Here is a 22,467-nt window from a genome sequence, read left to right as displayed (position 1 = left end):
TTTTTAGCTAGCACTAGTATAACATTTTACAATAGAAATATTCAGTCTGCATACAACAAGTATTTTAAGTGCAAAATACATTAGAATAAATAACATAGAAGACATTATTATCCAACATCAATAACACGTACGATGACGTTTGTCATCAACAAAGCCAATATGTCTTAATTTAAAATTACATTACAAAACACTTCTCAATATTTATTACAACTGTTTACAAGTGTTGGCAATTGGGCTAGCAATTTTTCTTGTTAGCATACGTCCTAGGAAGCAGCAGTGAGGCTCAAGTTGAGTGTATTCACAGCTCCCGGATGCAGCCTGGTCCTGTCCTAGCTGTTGAGAGTATGTGGCAAGCAGACCGCTGATGAGAGTCTCCCACGATGCCTCTCCCCACGTCCCGCCCCCCCACCACGCTGTTTATCTGTGCTTCTCTCTCTTTCACACACACACACTTCTTTGTGACTCTGCTTCTGATATTACAAAATATAACTTGGCATATATAAGTAAGCATAAAGATCATTTTCAAAATATACAGAGTATATAAACAAGGATAACACATTTATCACATTTGCTTCACCAGTAAGAGACCATCTCATAACTGAATTCCAGTTAGAATGCTTGGGAGCTGTATTAATTTTGAGACATGAAGATCAATAGCAAGCACTTTGAAAGAGAAAGGGAAAACCACATTTCTTTCTTATTATTGTAACTTTCTACTATAGTGTATTTTTTTGTTGATCTGAAAAGCAGAGTTCAGCGAGAGAAGGGATGAGAGACATCAGATACCTCCTGACTGTTAATTCGCTCTCCAAACAACAACAGCAAGTGAAGCTGAGCCAGGCTGAAGCTAGGAGTCTGGAGCTTCTTCCAGATCTTGCATGTGTGAGGGGGCTCAAGCTTGAATTGTCCTCCACTGCCTTCCCAGGCATATCAGCAGGGAGATGGATCAAAAGTGGAGCAGCTAGGACTTAAACTGGTGCCCATAGGAGATGCCAGTGTTATAGGAAGCAGCTTAACTTGCTATGCCACCATGCTGGTCCCTACACTATGTTTTTTAAATTTATTTTCTCCATTCAAGCACAGAAAACTTTAAGAAGGAAATAAGTATACACAAATGCAGAAGCTATAATCTGGCATGAAAAATGACCATAAAATATGATTAGGTAGATTCCCACTCTCTGAATAGGCTCATCTATTTCATTCGTTTTTTACTGGTAATGTTTTACGTTCCCTCATTCACCATTACCTTTCCTTTTCTGTGTGAAAATAATTCACTTTCCAATATCTCCAAAGGAAACTGGAATCATCCAGTAATTAGTATGATAAACTTGATTGAAGCCCAAAATTATGAGACACTTATATAATAAAAGGCTGAAGCTAAGTGTCTGCCCAAGCTGTGTGAGTGAGACAGTCCAATGCAAGACACACAACTCAAACTAGTGAGCCACCTGCTGCTGCAGAGGAACGTTCCCAGAATTACAACCCAGGGGTAATTAGTTGCAACCTGGGGTGAGCCAAAAGCTTTACAGAGAACAGTGCATGTAAACCAGGCTTGGAAAGACTAACAGGAGCTTTCCACCAGGGAATGGGAGGGGAGAGGGAAGACACAGAGGCTGGGAGCACTGGGACCGAAGCATAATAAGGCACCAAAGAGCAAGGAGAAAATGGGACCAGTGAACGGTAAGCTGCCCAGTGAGGCCATGACTGTGAAATGTGGAGACCACGTGGGATATAAGATTAAAAAGAAAAGTGGCACTAAAAAAATCCAACAACTGCTGCTACCTAGAGTGGATCAAGATGCTTACATATATGGAAGGAACTTTTTTGTGTAAATATTGAGTGATCAAAATCTATTGGCCAATTATGTAAATGTTTAGTACAAAACACAGATCATCTACACGTGTCTACACACAACAAGGATTGAAAGGATATATACCAAAATTTTAACACTAATCACCTCTGAGTGAGAGAATTGTGAATCATTTCATTTTAATTTCTCTTTGTTTCTCCACCTCCATATTTTCTGAATCAAGTATGGATTATTTGGCTATTGGGGGAGAGTGTTTTCTAAAACAGGATATGAAATAATTGGGCTCAGATTGTTTGGCATATCAAGGAGCTTAGACTTTATTCCATGCTTGATCTTAGTCTGAAATCGAAGATGCAATAGGACTTCGCTCCACAGAAAATGAGAAATTACTACAGGTATTTCATCAGGGGTGTAAGATGAAAAGATTTGCATGTTAGGGTATAAATGCTGTTATGGTGCTCATGGTAGATTGGGAAGGACTTGTGGTTGAAGAAAAGACAAGAGCACAGTGCTAACGCTGTGACACTGCAGATGGAACACACCTCTTCGCAGCAGAGTAGAAAGAAACTACTGTGCCAATGTGAGGCAAGAGCAAAGGCTGAGGATAATTTCAGGTTTCTGGCTCAGACGATTGGTTGGATACTGACACTGGGAGCTGAAATGGACAGTCAGAATAAAAAGGCATGTTTTGAGGATAGGATGATGACATTGAATTTACCTGTGACAGGCCCAAGTGACACCCAGACAGGAAGGCCACAGGTGGTTTCAGTGATAGGCCTGGGCTTAGGAAAAGTGGGTCTAGAAACATAGACACATAGAAGGGGTGAGTCCCTGGGAATGGATGAGCTAACTCAGGGAAAGCACCAACTGAGCAGACACAGCTAGGGCTTGGAACCTTCGCAATGCCACCTCCTAGCAGCTGCCAGCACTTGGCGCTCCAAGAGCCAGAAGTGGGCATATTTCCTCTTTGCAGAAGATTTGATCAGAGCTGGTATCAGAGGAAGCAGAAACATGTTAACTACATGTTTGTAGCCATCCATAGAAAATAATTGCAAAAACTGATCACTAATATAGTATAGAAAAAACAGGCTCAGTCATTTGGCATAGTGGTCAAGTCATTGCTTCGAATGCCCTCATTTCATATACAAGTGACTGGTTCCAGTCCCAGCCTGTCTGCTTTCGATTCAGCTTCCCACAGTGTGCACCTGGAGGCAACATGCCATGATTCAAGTACTTGGGTTCCTGCCCTGCCCCTCCCCATGTTGAAGTCCTGGACTGAGTTCTAATTCCAGGTTTTACCAACCAGGCCCTGCCTCAGCTGCTACAGGCATACAGGAAAGTGAACCAGAGGATAAAAGTGTGTGTGTGTGTGTAAGTATGTGTTGCTCTCCCTTTCAAATGAAATCAAAACAAATTCTGAAAATTAACAAAAAAGAAAAAAAAAAAAAGGCTGCCAGATACAATGCATAGAACAGAGGCAACCAATTCCTACCTGAGACACATGGTGGGTGAGGAGAGTACTAGTTTACCAAGCATTCTGCCAAGGATGGAACTTTTATAAACCTGCCAACACTGATCTAACGCTCTGTTTGCTACATAGTGATTTCAAAGTTCAGTTTTTCAAAGAAAAGGATGCCCATAGAGGTGTTCGGGATGACAGAGCCATCTCTTGCCGGTAGATCATCATCAATTTCCAAGCCATGAGAATTCAATTCACTACACAACTACACACTGCCTCCTGATACACACATAAAGGCCTACCCTCAAAATAGCAATATTGGAACATGGGAAAACAAATAAATTCATTCTAATTCATGTTACTTACAGATTTCTTAGAACATGCAACCTGTTCTCTAACCACCATTTGCTGTGTTTCCAGCTAGACATCCACCCATCTTTGACCCCCAGGGAGACCTCCAATCCATTTAGCCTACCACCTTTTCATAGTCCTTAATTATCTCAATTTTCACTCTTCTGATCACCATGAATATTATGGTCAATTCTTCTCTACAATAATTTCTCCACCACACAGAATCCACTGCTTCTATTATTTGATTGTATCTGCTGGTTAATCTAGTACACTGATTAAATCCTTGTTTTCACTGTTTCATGCCTTTTTCAAAAAGATGATTTATTTACTTGCATCTTCTATCTGCTGACTTATTTCTTAAATGACTGTAATAGTCAAAACTAGACCAGGCCAAGCCAATCCCCTGGAGCTCCATTCAGGTTTCCAACACGGGATAGCGGGGACATAAGTACTTGGGCCATTACTTTTACCTTTCCAGGAGCATTAGCAGGAAGGTGGGTTGGTAATAGAATATCTAGGAATTGAATATGCTGTGCGATGGGGGCATCCCAAGATGTGACTTAACCTGCTTGTCACAGTACCCACATCTTAAAACATGACTCTACGGTCCCTAAACCAACATATTTACAGTACTCTCTTAAATAGACCCTTAAGGCTACCAGACAACCTCAGGGTATTTTTCTTAGTCCACTCACTCTCCCTATTTGTTTTAACTACTGACATGTTGTTTAACATCTATCATTCCCCTGTCACCCTTGCTTCGAGCTGATGGCTTTGCTTTCTACTTGGAAAATGCTCAAACAGCCAGAAGAGATTGCAGAATACTTCCACCATCCCAGAACCTGCCCCCACACGCTGCAGCCTACATCCATGTTCCTAACTAAAGCAATGTCCCTTCTCAGTGCTTCAGACTCCATTCCCTATCTCCCCAAAATCACGATTTTTTTCTCCTCTATTGAATTATCCTCATTTGCATGCAAAAAATGTCATTTTTTCTCCCATCCTAAAAAAAAAAAAACCATTTTTGACTCTATTGCCTGTATTTTTCCCCTTGACACAAAAATATGTAAAGAATCATTGACTCTCACACTTTCCAATTATTCACTCTGGTTCTCTTTCTTTTAAAAGATTTGTTTATTCAAAAGGCATAGCTACAGACAGGGACACACACACACATACAAACACACACAGAGTTTGTAATAAATCTTTCATCCAGTGATATACTCTCCAAATAGCCACAATAGCCGTGGGACAGGCTAAAGCCAGAAGCTTGCAACTCCATCCAGGTATCCTACGTGGGTGACAGGGATCCAGGATCTTGGGCCGTCTTCCACTACTTTCCCAGGAACATTACCAGAAAGCTGGATCAGAAGTAAAATAGCTGTAATTCAAACTAGAGCCCTTTAGCATTCTGGCATTGTGGGAGGTAGCCTATATGCATTCTAGTTCATTTTAGCCTATCTTATCACATTTCTCAAAGTTTACTGTCAAGATCACCAAAGATAACTACCAAACTCCAAGTTTATCAGTTTTCATTTTATTTATTTGAGCTTTCAACAGCATTGCATGGTTCATTCCCTCCTTCTGAAACTACTTTGCTGGCTTGCAGGGTAACGCATACTCCTGGATTTCTCCCCGTTTCCTGGGTGTTCCCTTCTGATCTCCTGTGTTGGTTGCCCCTGTTCTTACCGAACTCATAATATTCGACCAGGCTTCAACCTTTGCTTCTCTTTTCCTTAGATATGCATTCCTTGGAGATCTTATCCAGTCTTAGACTTAAATTCCCTCCAGCTGTGGACAGATCTCTAATTTGTATCTCCAATGAAACACCTCTGAACTTCAAACTTGCTCTAAAAGTTCCAACTGTGTTTAACACCTCCAAAATTGTATCCATATCCCATGTTTCAAACTCTAGCATGTTCCTCTTCCTCGGAGCTTTCCACGTTACAGCCAATGGCAACTCAATCTTGATGAAATTTTAAAAAGAAGAGGTTATTTGTCATTCCTTTCTTCCTTACACGTAGAATATCCATCCATCAGGAAAACGTATTGACTAACTTCAAATGCATTCATAATCTGCCCACGTCTTACTTCCTTCTTGCTACTACTTTGGTTCAAGCCACCATCTCTTCTCAGGAACTTTATTTCCAACCCAGTACAGTAGAATAATTCAACGATCCTTAGAAACGTAAGCTGAGACCTTAAAATCCCATAAAGTCTTCTTTGGAATGTAAGAGTCTGTCTTCAGTTGAATCCCTCTGTCTTCAGTGACCTTATTTCTGTAATCACTCTTCATGTTGTTTACTCCTGGCATGTAACAGGTGCTCAATTAATACTTGTTGAATGGATAAATCTAATTTTTCCATGAGATCCAGAACAGCTATTCTAGCCAATATACTCTGGTAATTATTGGACCCAATTTTATGTGTGTGTGTGTGTGTGTGTGTGTGTGTGTGTGTGTGTGTGTGTGTTTTCAGCACCTATTAAATAAACTGACCAGGATAAGTAAAACTAATGGTGAAAAATCCCATAATAATACTTCCATTTATCTGAATCCTACAGCATTGTTTTTTGCACCAGCCAGCTTCTAGAACTCTTTCTGAACAAGCTGCAAACACAGTTGCAAGGCACATTAATAAGAAATGAATCTCCAATGCGTTTTCTCATGGATGAGTCTCTACCAACCTTCAACAAGACAAATGGCATGAAGCTATTACCCCATCTTTAGAGGTGTCGTATGTAAGCAATAAGAACTAACCTTCCATATTGCATATTCATCACTGTAGCCTTTTCCTAAATATATCCTTTCCAGACTTCTGCCAAGCTGTTGCTCACTCCCAGTAACAGCTAAATCAATTGAGCATATTGTACTGGTTTGCTTAAATGTGTTTGTTTACTAGTTGTAGCCTGCATTAAGAGCAGGATCATTCCATGGTGCTTGGCTGTCTGGCCTTCATCCAGCTCTCTGCTCTCCCAGTTTCTCACTGTGCAACACAGCAATCTCTCTACCTTTGCACATCCTGAAAGTTACCTGATTACCATTTAATGCTCTGTTCTGTGGCTCTGTGCTGCACTGTTTGAACTCTGGCCTAAAGTTAGGTTAATATCCTCACAAACAATGAGGCTAAACGCAACTTCATCCTTTCTTTCAACCTTCCAGTTACACCCTTGGCCAATGCTGATATCTTCTTTTCCCTTTATTTCCCTTGTTATTGTACTGCAAATGAGGCACGTGCTATTTGAACAGGCACAAGAATATGATATGAGTATGTCCTTATCTAAAATGTCACTTTTTCAGGATTCTTTTTGCCTTGTTCTTTGTTAACCAGAGTTCTATTGTTATGAAAATTATATAAAAATACCCTGAATCCTGTGCTTTCAGAGAGCTCCTATATTCTCTAAGCAACCACAATCCCACGGTTCCTAATTAAAATATTCAAAGGTGAAATTCAAGTAATTTCAACAAAATACATTACTGCCTCTTCTGAAATTCCTAAATTAAAAAAAGAAACCTTTAGCAATAGGAGAAAAGAAAGACGTTTTTGAATCTACAGCACAGACTTCAAAGACAAAAGTGTGTTATTTTCTTTCCAGAAAATTCTAGCACTATATAATTACTTTTGTATGCAAAATGAATAATGTAATTTTCTAAAATGCTAAAAACAGCGAGAGAAAAACCGTTCAACTCACGCTGGCCTTTCCAGAGATCACATGAGATAGGAAAGCAGAAAATATTGCTCTGAAAGCAGCCCAAGGACCAAAGCAGTGAGGAAACGCAGTTGGGCAAAAAGTTATGTCAGAATCGTATCTTTTCATCTAGATGTCAGCACTTGTGTCACTTCCCCCACTTCACAGAAAATGCAACACTGATCGCACTCCAAGATGCCACAGAAAAACACCAATCAGAAATGCATCCAGAGCTTCCAAGCATTCTAGTTAAAAATAACAGCAGAAACATCAATTAAGCTCCATCGATTGCACCACAAATGCACTGATAGAGAAAAAAAAAAAAAAAAACAGCAAAATCCCACCTGCATGGAAATTTAAATCGCAGCTATTCTCCCAATTCAGAGAGAGAGAGAGAAGAGAGAGAGAGAGAGAAAGAGGAGAGAGAGAAGCGCTCCACTCCGGTCGCCAACAGAACTAATCCCAACACGCAGATCCAGTGGGATTGTGTGTTGGTGCCAGGAACCCAGCACAACTCCCCAGAACTGCTCCGGAGACCTGGAAGCTTCCGCGCCGCATGGCCTCTCTGAGGTGAAAGAAAGCCGTGGGACAGAACACAACCAAACTGTCTCCTCGGGCTCCGGGCCGATCGCGACGTGCGGCGGAGCGGGTGGGGGGCGGGGGCGGGTGGCCCTATCGCGCAGCCCCCTGCCCCTCAACTGTTTGTACAAGCATCTGGCCCCAAGCTCTGGGACTGCCCAGGATGGAGAGCTTCCCCAAAACGTTTAAAAGATGGGATGTCTTGCTGGCCACGTCTCAGCAGCGCAGAGCTGGCCGCCCACCACCCAGGCGGGCAAGGACAGGGTGAGCTGCCCCCGCCAGCCAACCTCTCGTTGGAGCTTCTGCAGCCTGCACCCCCAGCGCGCCACTTGGCACCCCGTAGGGGCTTTAGGAAAGTGCAGTCCCTGGAGATGTTTCCTCTAAGGGAACAGCCATGTTAGTCTCTGCCAACATAAACCAGTGGGGGGTGAGCCGCCGAGACGGCTGTCGGGAGCGCTCGCTGGGTTGCTCTGGCGCCTCCGCTCTCTGGGCTGCGACTGTTTCCAAACTCTTGGGCGCGACCGGCCCGCGCCACCTCGCTCTCTCCCTGTTCAGCACCGAGGACAGCGGACGTGCTTTTCCTCTGGCTGGGTCCCCGAGGCTGGCGGTGCGCCGCGTTAGCTGGGGCAGGGCTGCAGGTGTCCGGACCGGGCGCCCTTACAGCATAGCCACGGCGCCCCCTACGCGCCCACCTCCCTTCCTTCATTGTCTCGCACGCGGCAGCCCCACAACGTTCCTTACTTTTCTGGCTGGAGTAACCCGGGTAATAGCCATAGTAGCCGGTGATCCGCAGGATCCGGTCCTCGATGGTGGCCACCCCGTTGGGGGCCGCCTTGACGTCCATAGAGAGCGTGGGGGCGGCGGCCCCTGTCGCCGAGGGGCGGCGGACGCAGCGCGAGGCTCGGGAGCTGGTGCAGGTGCTGCCGCCGCCGCAGCTGGTGCTGAGGTTGCAGCTCGTGCTCCCGCGCCCTGGCTCTGACTCCACCGCCCGGCGCAGCACGGGCGCCGCATCACAGCGGCGGCGGCGGCGGAGCGGCCCCCAATCGGACCAGCTTCTCGTCAGCTTGGCAGCTCTCCCGCCTGCCACCCCGCACACTGCTGTCCGAACAGCGCCCCCTCACCTCTCGTGCCTACTGTGGCCAGCAACGAGTGTGGGCGCCCCACCTGGACGCTACTTCTCAGCATTTAACCCTGTGCGCCCGCGCCCCCAAAATGTGCACAGCGCCCAACCCCCGCCACTGAAGGGAGGGCTGTCTGGTCTGGGGGTAGGAGAGAAGATGAGCAGGTGCGGCGGTGGCGGGGATGCTCGGGAAGAGGGTTGGGATGGGTGAACGCCAAGCGGGGCTCAGCACCTGGGGCGCCCCATTGCTTGGCATCTGCACCACCTCGGCCTGCTGATCCATAAGCGCGCTCCGGGGCCATTATCAATTTCCACAACTTGCCTAGAAAATCCCGAGTCTTTTTTCTTTTCTTCTTCTCTCTCTTTGTTTTAAGACATGAAAGGAAAGAAATGAGACCCCCGGCAGATAGTGTGTGGTTTAATGGTGCAGTTGTGTGCACATCAAGATTTGAACAGTTCAAGTACCCAGCCTGATAATCCACGCGGTTCCTCCCTCCATCCAGGGGCAGCCTGCAAAGTCCCAGGGCAGCTGCATGCAGTACGTTCATTTAGCCAATTCCAAATGCTCTAAAGAGAAACTATTTTCTCCTGTGTTGTCGAAAACCTCAGCCTGTCTAACCGCAATAGTCTAGGTAGTTGAATGCTGCAGCTACTTCCCAGAGAGTTTCAATGGGAACAGCATGACCTTGACGCTGAATGGTCAGTGGGACGCACAGCCCTCAGTCTCTCTGGGGAGTGGCCTTCTTGCCTTAGCAATAGTGTCAAAATTCCAAGAGCAGCAGAGATCCTGCCTCCATTTGTAGCCTGCAGTCACAGCGTCTTTATATATATATAAAATAAAATAAAATCAATCCCCCAAGCTTCATCTCAGAAATGGCTGCTGGCCAGGGAGGAGGACCACCAAGTCAGAGGTCATGGTGTGGGCCTTTCGCACAGGTGAGCTCTCACCTTCTAACAAATGCCAGAGAACAGGTTGACCCCAGAACCCTTCTTAGCAGCCTCTGCAGACCCTAACACAGCGTTATGCCTACAAGCATTTTCCACTGAATGGGAAAGAAGCACACAGATTCTCTTAAAAGGTGGGTTAGGTTTAAGCAGAGGAGATTGTAACCGTGGTATTGCACAATGTGCTGAGGGATTTTATCCATGTGCACAGCCCAACACAGGCTCTTGGGATGAGAGTGAATCCGAGGTTACTGTGCCTGGAAGGAGATATTATAAGGAAACCAGCGTCCTCTCACCTGTTTTCTGGGTTAAGAAAGAAAACAGAGAAGATTCAATGGCCAAAAGGGACCAAAAGGAAAAAGCAAAGCAAATGCAATGACGGGGAGTCATAATCGTTTGATTATTTTGTTGGAAAATGTATCGTTTGCATTCACTTAAAATGTCCCTTTGACTTAAAGCTTCATAAACATTTTATTACGTTACATCTATGATGTGCCATTCATTGTAGCACACAATACATTAATGCATGCATTTAATAGGAGAGAAATCAGGAAACAATTCAAACAAAAGCCTTCAAACACAACAGGAATAGGAATATGAATACATATAAGTAGTTTTGTCCCATACATGCTTGTGATTTGTTAAAATTTAAAAATCTAGCTTATTCTTATTACATGAGTTGATACCTTCTTTCTAGATTTACGTTGTTTTCTGAATTTTGTGGAGAAGTAGCTAGAAATGTGTTTAGCTGAGTATGATCATTCACAAACACAAATAATATATGCATTGTACCCACAACCATTCATTTTCATGCAAGTGTGGGCATGCACTAATGTGAGTGTGTATATGGTGTGTGTATGAATGTACTCTGAATCTGGCCTGGAAATAAAATTAAAACTACCAGTGTATCTGCAAGTGCCTCTGTAATCGTCTGTAATACTATAACTGAAAGGGAAGATGCCAGGAGCTGTTCTGACCCAGGACACATGCTCTTTCTTGGGGAGAACTGAAATTCCACAATGATAAGTTATCCGAAAGCGAAAGGTGACTTTCTGTCACAGGTAAACACACTTTGGCTATACGATAATATTTTACACCTTGCAAATAATGGCCTTTGGTTTTTGCCAAAGAAATCCAGACTTTCATGTCCTGTCACTTCTAGGGGCAACAAGATCTCCACTCTCAGAGACCAGAGCCCTGAGGTGTGTGTTCTGGCAGTGTGAGATGCCAAAGAACTATAGAAAAGCACTCAATTTAGGCAGGTTCCCGCTCTCTCGATCCCACCCACCTGCTACATACTTTCAGGAAATACACTGTGGACCTGCAATCATTCCGTGACTTGTTGATCTTCCTCGACAACTTGGACTCCCAATTCACCTGCCACGAGGACATCTTGAAAAACCCAGTAATGTGGTTTGCAGGTGGTGCACTTTGAACTTGACCTTTTTCTAAAGGTAAACCCTACTGGAACAGAAGAATCTCAGTGACCCACAGCCCTCCTGTTTCAGGAAAAAGAAACCCTAGCTGTTGCAGTCCTCTGTGGGGATCAGGGACAAAGAGGTCACTAAGTCAACAGTTAAGGTCACTGGGTTACACGTGGTGAGCAAGATGGCAGCCAAGGACAGAGCGAGCCCTGGGCGTGCACTAGGGTGGGGGTCAAGTTGTTTCATAGAAAGAGTGATTGGCCAGGACCATTTCATTCACCTGCCCCTGGCCTGTGGGAGGTGGCTTCCTCACTCCTGCTGATGACAATTGGATCCTAGTTCTCCCCTCCTGGAATTCCTGGAATTCTTGGCCTGAGGCTGTTTGCTGTTCTAGATAAGAATTTGTACTTCCCAAATAAACCAGAATTGCTTAAACAGGGGAAGGGAAAAAAGAAATGATAGTAATTATTTTGAGGGAAAGAGAATTTAAAAAAAAATTTTTTTCACATATTTATGTATTCAGTCCATTTTCAAAAACCCCAAATTCAAAAGTATAACTGATGAAATATGAATTACTGAGTACCTCAAATCTATTCTGGAAGAAGTAGGAAGAGATTTCATGTAACAAACGAGCATTGAAAGTGGTTGTCTGATTCACAAAATGGTTCATCACAGTGGTTGTACTCAAGGGCGGTTTCCCCAGTCACCGTAACTCACAACTTGATTTACAAGCATTTGGTGTGTGTGCCAATTTTCAGGGATGTTTCCAACACATTAAGCGCAGGCTATCTGTCTGCAGGTCCGAGTGAATGTCCATACCTGTGCCATATTATTTCCATCACCTGATGAAGTCAGAGAAGTGACAGGATAAACTGAGTATATTAAATCTAGCTATGTTGTAAAATCCAAACCAATCCCTTATAAAAAATAGTTCATGTGATGTTCATTTAACCCTGTGCGTGATGTTAAAATAACTACACTAAGTGATCACATTAAAATTTAATGTGAAATTTTAATGTGAAAAATTTAATGTGATCACAGGATATAAATTCTATGGGAAAGTATGTAAATAGTCATGAGATGGCTAAAACATCACTCCAGCCTTGATAATTTGGAAAACTTAGTAAAATAAAACCCATAGACTCTTGTCTGTCCTCATCAGAGTATCAGAAACTGGCATCAGAAAACCTGAGTTTAAATTCTCTTCCCGTGATAGTAATAGTCACTTCATCTTTCCAAGCACCCATGCAAAGTTACAGTGAGAAAAAGAGAGAGACAATATTTTTAAACTCTTCCCACTTTGGGCTTAGAGTAATTTGGCTTCTTGGAGAACCAAAAATGTTTAAGGTTTATATCAAGGGCCAATGTTAACTTACCTAAACATCAGAGCCATGTATAAAGAGTTGATCCCAAATAGCTTCCATGATGCCAAGTGTGCCAAGTGTGTTAAGAAACAGCAACTGAAATATTGCGTTTTTAGGAAAGCTGTTTTGAGTAGTTAATGATTAAGTCCCAGCTGCCTCATTTTGGAGTGCTGACTCGGCCTTTCTATCCAGAGGTAGACATTACTAGCTTGCCTTTCAGCTGGAGGGGTTCGGGGATCCAGTCCTCTGGATGCCTGTCAATGAAGCAAAGGCGAAATCAACTCTTTGAGGTCAACAAAGCTTAATTTAACAAATAAACTCAGAATTTGTCTATGCCATGATTTCTCTCTCTCTCTCTCTCTCTCCCTCTGCCTCTCCCCCTAACTTCTTCTGTCACTCACTCTTATTCCCCAGCAGAGTAGCACAGAGGTTTATAGCAAGGACTCTGAAGCCAGCCAGCCAGCCAGGAATCATATGGGACCTCATCATTTCCTAGCTGTACAATTTATTATTCAAGTTATTCCACCACTGAACACAACATGCACAGCATTAGAAACGTCTGAGGCAGCTCCCTTCTCACGTCTTCATTGATCCTCTCCACCCCAGCCCCCGCCCCTGACAGTCAACACGCGGAGCAGGTCTGTGTGTCAGTGGAACAGGTGAGCTTCCTAATGAAGCACCTTGCAGAAAGGGGAGCTACTGATGGCCACCGGGGAACAGGCACAGGCCAAGGCAGGCATGCTTCAGAAGGGGCAGTGGGCTGGAGGTCCGGAGGGCAGACACAGAGGCCAGCTCAGCTCAGCAGGAGGTATCAGATCCAGCTGGATGACATTGCTGTGGAAGCAGGCCTGGGAGAGAACCCAGCTGAAGGCCCCTTGGGAGACTGGGCCATCAGCCTCAGAGAAGATTCTAGTTTGTCTGGAGCAAGAGGGGCCCAAGCCCCAGAAGAGTCACAGCCGACTTGATGGATGTACTCTCGGCAGTGCCCAGTAGACTGAAGCCCACAGCGTCTCCCCTGACGCCGAAGCTTAGCTAAGGATCTCTGACTGCACAACCTGCAGGCCAGAGCCCTGGTATACTAACATGACAAGCCTTGCTGTTTTTATGGGAAATTAGGACTCAGTGTATGCTTTACAGTCATTTCGTGTAAGTAATGAGTTTTTAAAACCTTGTTGAACAGCTGTGTTGGTGATTATACATTCAAACCTGCTACATACTCATCTTACAGATAAGCATTTTTATAATTTAAATGTCAAAAAATGCTGTGCATGCCACAACCTCAACCTGTTGCGTATTCTTTACCACACATGGCTTTCTGTAGGATTCACTGCTAAAAAAAAAAAAAGTACCAAATTATCTGTGGTAGTTCTTGACACTGTTTGCCAAATCCTTACTGTTCTCTGTATTTCAGTCACACCACAGGACTGTACTTCCTGCCCCCTTGTGGTAACAGGATGCTGTAACTGAGTGTGAACAAGCAGGAACAATTAATCTCAACGAGATAAACAGTACCCACTCTAAACTTCAAACTCTGTATCCTGGCCACCCAGCATTCAAAAGTGTTTAAACGTGTAAGAAATGACATTAATAAAAAATTGAGATAAAAACGAGCTTGAATTCTTCGCATAAATGCTACTTTTTTTTTTAAGATTTATTTTTATTATTTTTTTTATTGGAAAGGCAGATATACAGAGAGGAGAGACAGAGAGGAAGATCTTCCGATCCGAAGCCAGGAGACTCTTCCGGGTCTCCCACGCGGGCACAGGGTCCCAAAGCTTTGGGCTGTCCTCAACTGCTTTCCCGGGCCACAGGCAGGGAGCTAGAAGGGAAGCAGGGCTGCTGGGATAGAACCGGCGCCCACATGGGATCCCGGGCGTGCAAGGCAAGGACCTTAACCACTTGTGCCACCGCGCCGGGCCCAATACTACTTTTGATTTTTCAATTTTATTCTCCTTGCCCTTTGTTTCCCAAAGACATAATCTGTGTATTTAAAAATTTTCAGTTCCAGGAGCAATTCATCAATAAGCCATCCAGAAGACAGAGCAAATTGTTAGAAAGAAACATGAGTAGAACAGAAAATCAGAGAGTAAAAAAATTTAAAACTCATTAGGACGCATCAGTAATACAAAAAGTCTGGAATACAAACGGATGTTCAATACGTCCATATGTGGAATTATAACTATTGTATTGCCAAAAACAATTTCAGGAATTTCTTTGTCGTTAGTTTCAAAAACTATTCATTTACAAGAAATGTATTTACAAGGTTTTGTTTTATCATTATTTCCAGTGCCTAGAGAGCATGTTCTTTGAGTATCCTCAATGAAATAACACCAAGATATCCAAGTGGAAATCTGCCTGCTTGCTTTCACTATGCAGCTGGTGCTGGAGTAGATACCTACTCTCAAGAGAGAAAAGTGCTGTATAACTACCACCTTTTATGCTCACATTGACTTTCTCTTGTCTCACCTGTGCTGTGACCAGCTCGGTGTGGTGTCCAACCGACATCACAAAGACACAGCCTGATAGCACCTCATCTCATGCCAGGGCCATACACCTCTGGCCTGCTGCCCCAGGCCTCCACTACTGATGCTGAAACATGAAAAAGCGATTGTTTAGCTCAAGGATATACAACCTGCAATTGCCCATGGACAGATGTAACACTGGACAAGCCTATGACCATGGGAGCTGGGAACTAGGGTGTGAATTCTTTTCCATTCCACTCTGACTAGATAACTTTGGGACACTTCCACTTACACAGACTCTTGTCCAAAAGACGGAGCAGTTGGGCAGATGGGTCAGTCCTAATGCAAAATTTTGATTATCCTAGTAACATGCTTCTATGGACACACGCACACACATATGCATTTATATAAAGTCATAACTCTGTTTTAGGCTCTACTTTTTGCAGAACTCAGCTTAACACTTGGTCCCATCTCAGTCTCTGAACATATTGTAGTTCCACCAGTCATAATTTTATTATTTTACACTTCAGTCCGGATTTTTAATTGGAAAGTAAATGGAGAAATCATGGATGGTGTTGGCAGTAGATAGTGGCAGCTGTGACAGTGGTTGTAGCCACAGTGTTCAATATTCATACCAATGGTTTACAAATGCCATGCTGACTATTCCATTGTCAAAATCATGGATTTGTCGTTTAGCTGTTATCCATAACCCAAGATAGAACGAGAATATCGGTAATGCTGTCCTGCAATGCTGTCCTAGGGATGGTCAGCAACATTGAAGTTCACCTGAACTCGCCTCTTGAGTTGTGCCACAAGAAAACCAAAGGGCAAAGGACCCTTGGATAATATTTGAAGATGCCATGATTTCTATATTCCTTTGACTGCTGTGATATCCATGACATCATCATTGACAATGAAATAATGGAATCCCAATACTATGTCAATTAATTCCATAATGTTGTATATTGATACTGAGGCCTTGTTGGGCCGTTTAACTGACCGGATCTTTACTCTGTTAGACCTATCTTCAGACCATAGAAGGTCTCCCCAAGAGGCCACTGAACTTATCTGGACAATAAGACGCTGAACTTTATGCTAGGCATGTGTTTGCAAGCAATGAATCTCAACTGAACTTGAACTATGGTTATGCAACAAGGTGGAGGAATCCACCATGGGGGGAGGGGTATGGGAGGGGTGGGGGGAATCCCCAGCGCCTATAAAACTGTACTACATAATACAATGTAAGCAACAATTAAAAAAAAAAAAAGAAATAATGGAATCCATCAAACGTCCAAGAAATAGGAAAACACTTCTACAAACTGCACACTACCCACTGCAGAGAATGTTCTCTATGTATTTAAATTGTGAAAACTACAAACCAATGAGACAATTTCTGTATTATAATATTAGATTGTAAAAAAAAAAAGAATTCCAGATAGTATGTGGACAGCTACTACAATTATATTTTTAACCCAACAAGAAAAAGTTATGATGCTCAAAATTCAAAAAGTAATTGGGAGAGTAACAGGATTATCTGTAATCTTCCATAAATGTTCTAAAGTCGGGCTTTACTAATACCAAAGTGGATGCACAGCATAACAAACCATAAAGCCTTCCCTTTCCCAGGTCTTTCCAGTCTCATGTGGACTCCTCTGCACATTAATCTCCTCAATAATTTCTATCAGTTCTTTTCCAACGAATGTGTTAAAGTCTGACTAAAGATTTCTAACTCTTTTGTCACTCCATGTTCTCATCAATAGATAAATAGGGCTCTGTGGAATGAAAAGACATAGAAACCTCAAAGCAGTCATAAAATCTTTAGATTAGCTAATAAGTGCTCAAGGCACATAGCTGCCTAGACGAAAGCATTACCTATGTCTCTATTGGAGAACCAAATAATGAAGAAGATCCTTGCTTGGATCTGACTCATGCTAGTCAACCTTCAGTGACTTCTAAAGGAATTTGTCCTTGGGGAAGCTGTCTGATGAGTCTACACCTCTTCCACAGAGGTATTTGATCCAACAGAGCTCTTCCCTCAACCTAGTGTAGTCTTTTCCATGCTGTATGCTTTCCCATTCAAAGGTAGGGACTGCATTTGTTCACAACTGTATTATCAATGTCTCTCACAGTACCACGTTTAGGTCAGGCGATCAAAATAAATTCAAGATGAAGAAAAAAATCAGGATAAATAAGCACAATTCTCCATAAGAAGCCTGAAACCACTTGTTCAGTGTGGGACAAAGCATGGGGAGTAGGGATAGGCTGGCTCATGTCAGAACCAGAACTTTTATGTAAAACTGACAGATGAGGAAATGGAGGCCAGACAGCCTCAGTGACCCAGGCCCCTAGTGAGTCTCTGAGAGTCCTTCTCATTGTCAGGGAATCAGCCTTTCCCTAAGCCAGGCCACCATCTCCTATGTGGCTTTCTGAATGCTTCCAATACTCAGATGCAACATCCTCAACTCCCTTCAATCAAATCACTGCTTTCTCCTTTGCCCTCCTTCCTATCCTCTCGGCGGATGGATGAAATGTTTATTAAAGAAGCTCTCTTACATTAAATTAAAACCTTACAAGAAGTCTCTGGCTATCAGCATCTGGTCAGGTCTAACCATTACCCTTTATCTTTGGGGGTGATAATGAAGACAGTGAGAATGAAAATGGGGGGAAGGAATGGTTTATGTTACCTTTTGATGTAAGTGAATATGATGATATGTCTTCTTATGATGAAGTTGAGGTTTCCAGCATTCAGTGCTACAAATAGCATGGACTTAATGCAACAAATCGCTTGGTTATCACAGTCCATCAGGAGGTTTGCATCACCCCCTTTATGTGCAATCATCTATGATGATGTTCAGGAGAATTGCTTGCCTGTTTTTCCGTTGATTTAGATAAAGAGGTCATCAGCTGGGCACACAGTGGTGAGTGCGTAGTGTGCTTCCTGTTCTCCAGCTCCCTTCCTTCCTTCAACCTACTGTGCTCTGAATTCTATCAGGACTTGCTTACCACTGCAGTGATGTCAAAATCATGCTCTATTGTCTAGCTGCACACCAAACAACTCCACACTACATGGTTTAAGAAAAACCCATTTACTATTTTTTATGACCTATTGGCCCACTGGTCTGGCCACATGTGGCCAATGTTGGCAGCATTCACTGATGCATCTGTGGTCAGCAGATGGTCGATGGGTACTGAGTAGTTTGGGATGGCTTCTCTCACGTATTAGGTGATTAACAATGGGTTGAGGGAGAAAGCTTGGCCACCTATATCATGACCCCGTTGGCCACTCCAGGCATGTTCTTTATAGTCACAAGCTTCCAAGAGTGAGAGGAAAGTATATAAAGCCTCTTGAGGCCTATTCTCTGAACTTTCATATACCTTATTGGCCAACGTCAGTTACAACACTATTCCAGACTAAAGGAATGGACAAATAGATCCTACTTCTTGATGGGGATGCTCTAAATAAATATAAACACTTCTGGATTCTCTTAAAGCATGCAATGTAAATCAATGCCAATAGGGTTGAGCAGAATGATCAGAAATTTGATGAGACTATCCTTTGTGCAAAAGGACATCTAATATTTGGCAGAATCTCTTGATTCAAGACTACCAAAGAAATCTTCCAATCTTGGGTTACACCAACTTAATTTCCTTAAAAAAAAAAAAAAAACTAGCATTCCAAGGTTGCCTACAATGAAATGTGTTCTGAATAGAAACTGCAGCATTTCTCATGACACGTAAATCCAAAGCTCTGAGATCAAAGTGGGGAGTAAGAAGTCAGATGCCCACACAGGCTGGGTCTATATAATGTTGGTAGACTCAAACCTAGAACAAAGAAATGCAGTAAGTTGGGCTCAGCAGGGCTATTTCTACGACCAGGATGAAAACCAAGGACCTGAGAAGTTCAGCTTGTTATGTGCTGTGGGGGCATATTCACCTTGCTCACCAGCTGTGGGGCATTTCTCACACCAAACAGTGAAGGTCTGACACACTTGCCGACATTGTGTTTCCACTTGCTTAAGAATATGAACAAATCATGTAGATCCACATCTCTTATATATAATATGGAACCTGCCTTTTGAAGGAAGAGGAGATAGTTATTTCTATGACTCAGAAAAAGACTCACCCAATGTAACCACATCTATATTTTATGAATGCCTACATGCAACGAAGCAGCTAAAGATTTGCCATATGAGAAACTATACATGTTCTAAGTAAAAATGACTTAGTGCTTTCAAAAACACGAAGCACTGCTCTCTGCCTTAAATCAGAAGGACGAAGTTAGTGACGCTCTGGTTGGCATCTACAGGAAAGGGCTACTGCATGCATCTATTTGCTTAGTAACTGAAGAGAAATCCTTGGATTTTTAAAACACTTTCACCTAAATTCCCAATTGACAATAAAATACTCCAGAGTATACACCCAACTTCCTAACCCTCCTCTGGCACAAAGATCCAAGAAGTTCTTTTTATATTGCCACAATTATTCATAATCAAATGAATTCTTCAAATCGAAGACTCGAAGGCATTGTAAAGATCCTACACTTCATGATTTAAAATACGCATAAACACACAAAACACACAGAAAATAAAGCCAGGAGGTGGTCAGCAAAACCACAAGGGCTAATGAGCTTCACTGGACATAGCAGCAGTGTGGCTTGAGGCTTCGTAGACAACAACCCAAGAGAAACCTGAGGAGATCAGCAGGATTCACGAGGGTCAGGAGGCTCAGTACAAAATCAGAGGCAGCACCAGGTGTTACTAACATAAACCCGGAGAAGAAATTATCTGGTGTATTTCTAAAGATCCCATGAACTGTTCTTAGCAATGGCCTGAAGAACAGTCACAGGAAGATATTAAACCTAGAGCCTTATTGGACGCTGTTAAAGTACTGTTGAGCATAATCCATTCTCTTACCATGAACCCAAAGCCAATATAGGGAGACTGGAGGATACCTATCCTTTAGGGAAATAGCTGAAAAAACTGTTGATTGTCTCCATGTCTATCATACACTTACAGCTGACCTGGTACCATTCCAATCTTTTACCACATTTTTCTACCAACAGTTAGGTGCCTGTGCCCATATCAGTTATCTTTCGCCACATAACAAATTTCCCAAAATATTGTGGCTTAAACCATGTGGGAAAGTGCATTAAGCTGGCATCTGTGACAGGCAATGCATAGGGAAGCTGGCTTAACTTCTGGGAAAGCAGCAGAAATGGCCCAAGTGCTTGGTCCCCTACCACACACACAAGGGAGGCTTGGCAGAAGTTCCAGGCTCCAGAAGCCATTTTGGGGAGTGAACCAAAGAATGGAGATCTGTGTTTGTGTGTGTGTCTTCCTCTGTGCAACTCTTCCAAGAAAATTAGTTTAAATGTCTTTAAAATCCATGTACTTGCTCTTTCACAGTTTCTGTGTGTCAGGGGCCTGGGTATAACCCACGCTGAGTCCCCTCCTCATATAAAGGTGTCAGTTGGACGGTGTTCTCATGTGAGAACTCAGCAAGGAAGGATCTGCCTCCAGACTCATCAGCTTCCTGGCAGAATTCATTTTTAGAATGAATAAGTATGGGTACCATCCTAAACAATATCTACCTTTGTCAGCATCTTACTGCAATTCAGAGGTAGAGAATGTTTTATTCCTGAGGGCTTCTTCCAGACAGCAGGAAGAATACTGGAAGAAAGAAAGAATTAATGTATTCTTTCCCACCACTCTCTTTCCTTATCTTCTGGCAAGGGAGTCCAGCACAAAAAAGTTTATCCTTACTGTACTGAGGAGAAAATGTAATTTCAAGTCTGCTGTTTCTTTGTACAGCTAAAGGTCAAAGTCTATGCATAAGGCCGAGTCTTCCAGCAGAGTTCCTTTTTAAGCTTTTGGTCACACAAAAGCAGGTCAAGGCACTCACTTGGAATGGGGAAGGGACTGTGGAAAGCTGTTAGTGGGCACCATGAAGGAAGCGAGAACTGTGTGTTGCTGGTTCATCAGTGAAGCAAGGAAAGAGGGAATGAGGACTATTTACCAGCTGGAGAGCTGGGAAAACACCCCCAGTGGCTGATAGTCCAGACAGCTCTACTAAGAAGTTCCCTGCTTTTCCATTTTCAGTGCTATGTTGTACCATGCTAGGTGATGTCTTTTCTCTGTTACCCAAAAAGCGTTGCAAAAATTCTTTGCACACAACAGCTGTCTTTGAGAAAATCTGGTGGGAATTCAGAGCTAAAGTGGCAAAGGAAATGATCGTTTTCCTAAGGGACCAGCACTGCAAAGTTGGTTTAGAAGGCAGAGAGATCCACAGCCCTATAGTTTTATGCACAAATTAGGGTATTGCTAGGAGCGATGATTAAATGCTTGGTAGCAACCAGATAGAACTGAAGACATTGTTCATCAGGTGCAGTAGACGAAGGTGATCCTTAAAGGGAGGGAGACAGGCTCCTGGCTACACCCAAGGTCTCTGAACCCAGGGTGTTTCCTCCATGCTCCATCCCCCAGGGTCATGCCCAACCAATAGTTCTCTGGGTAATGCAGACTAGCCTCTGCCACTTTCCCACTGAACCTGATAAATGGGGTGTTGCTCTATGACCTTGAACATTGTGCTGTCTGCTGAGACTGAAAATGCAGAAACATTCCATGACCTTGTGAATGGGCAACTTCTCTGTGAACAATGAAAATGACTTTCAGAGATGTCACTTCGAAGGATGAGCATGCTGTCATCTTAAAAAGGAGCTGCAGGGGCGTCAGAGAACTGCCACCTCGGGTCCCTATTCTCCCCTGCTGTCAAGGGAGCTGCTGCTTACAGAGTCCCAGCAGCCAGACTCCTTCCAAGAAAGTGTCAGAGACAAGGTAAGGATAAGCAGAGCCATCATCAGTCTGCACATAGTTGCTTCTGGGTGTCAGTCTAGGACAGAGCCTCACCAACTCACCTAGGAATGGGAAGTCATGGCTAACTATGCCCAGTGTGCAGGTGTCTGCTTCATGGGTGTCAGCTGATGGTGCACGCACACACACACACACACACACACACACACACACACACACACCACTGTGCTTAAAACAATTGACCTTCAGTAAACTGGCATGCCTCAGAAAGATGTTAATGGGTTCCTGGTACCCAAGAGAGAGAGTAGTCTCGGAATTCTGAGTTATATTCTCCAAAAGGTCTCCCAGTGAATTTCATTTTAGAGTTATAGAAGACCTACTGAGCCTTGTGAACTCCACAATCAACATTGTTAGCTTCTTCTTAATACTTGAGATGGAATTAAGCCAAGTTGAACCC

At 43.3% G+C, this 22,467-nt stretch overlaps 1 protein-coding gene across 1 annotated transcript in view; it reads right to left on the bottom strand.

Moving 5' to 3' along the window:
- SLC35F4 (solute carrier family 35 member F4) overlaps positions 1-8,993 on the bottom strand; it is a 214,273-nt gene extending 205,280 nt beyond the window's left edge. The window contains exon 1 of the mRNA XM_040969123.1: positions 8,628-8,993. Within this exon, the coding sequence (XP_040825057.1) occupies positions 8,628-8,730 (103 nt within the window). The 5' untranslated portion in view covers positions 8,731-8,993. The remainder of the gene's footprint in view (positions 1-8,627) is intronic.
- Between the last annotated feature and the right edge of the window lie 13,474 nt (positions 8,994-22,467).

This window comes from Ochotona curzoniae, unplaced genomic scaffold (assembly GCF_017591425.1).
Source record: "Ochotona curzoniae isolate NIBS_2020 unplaced genomic scaffold, NIBS_Ocur_1.0 scaffold_4701, whole genome shotgun sequence".
Classification (NCBI taxonomy): domain Eukaryota; kingdom Metazoa; phylum Chordata; class Mammalia; order Lagomorpha; family Ochotonidae; genus Ochotona; species Ochotona curzoniae.
This window is presented reverse-complemented; position numbering and strand designations above follow the sequence as displayed.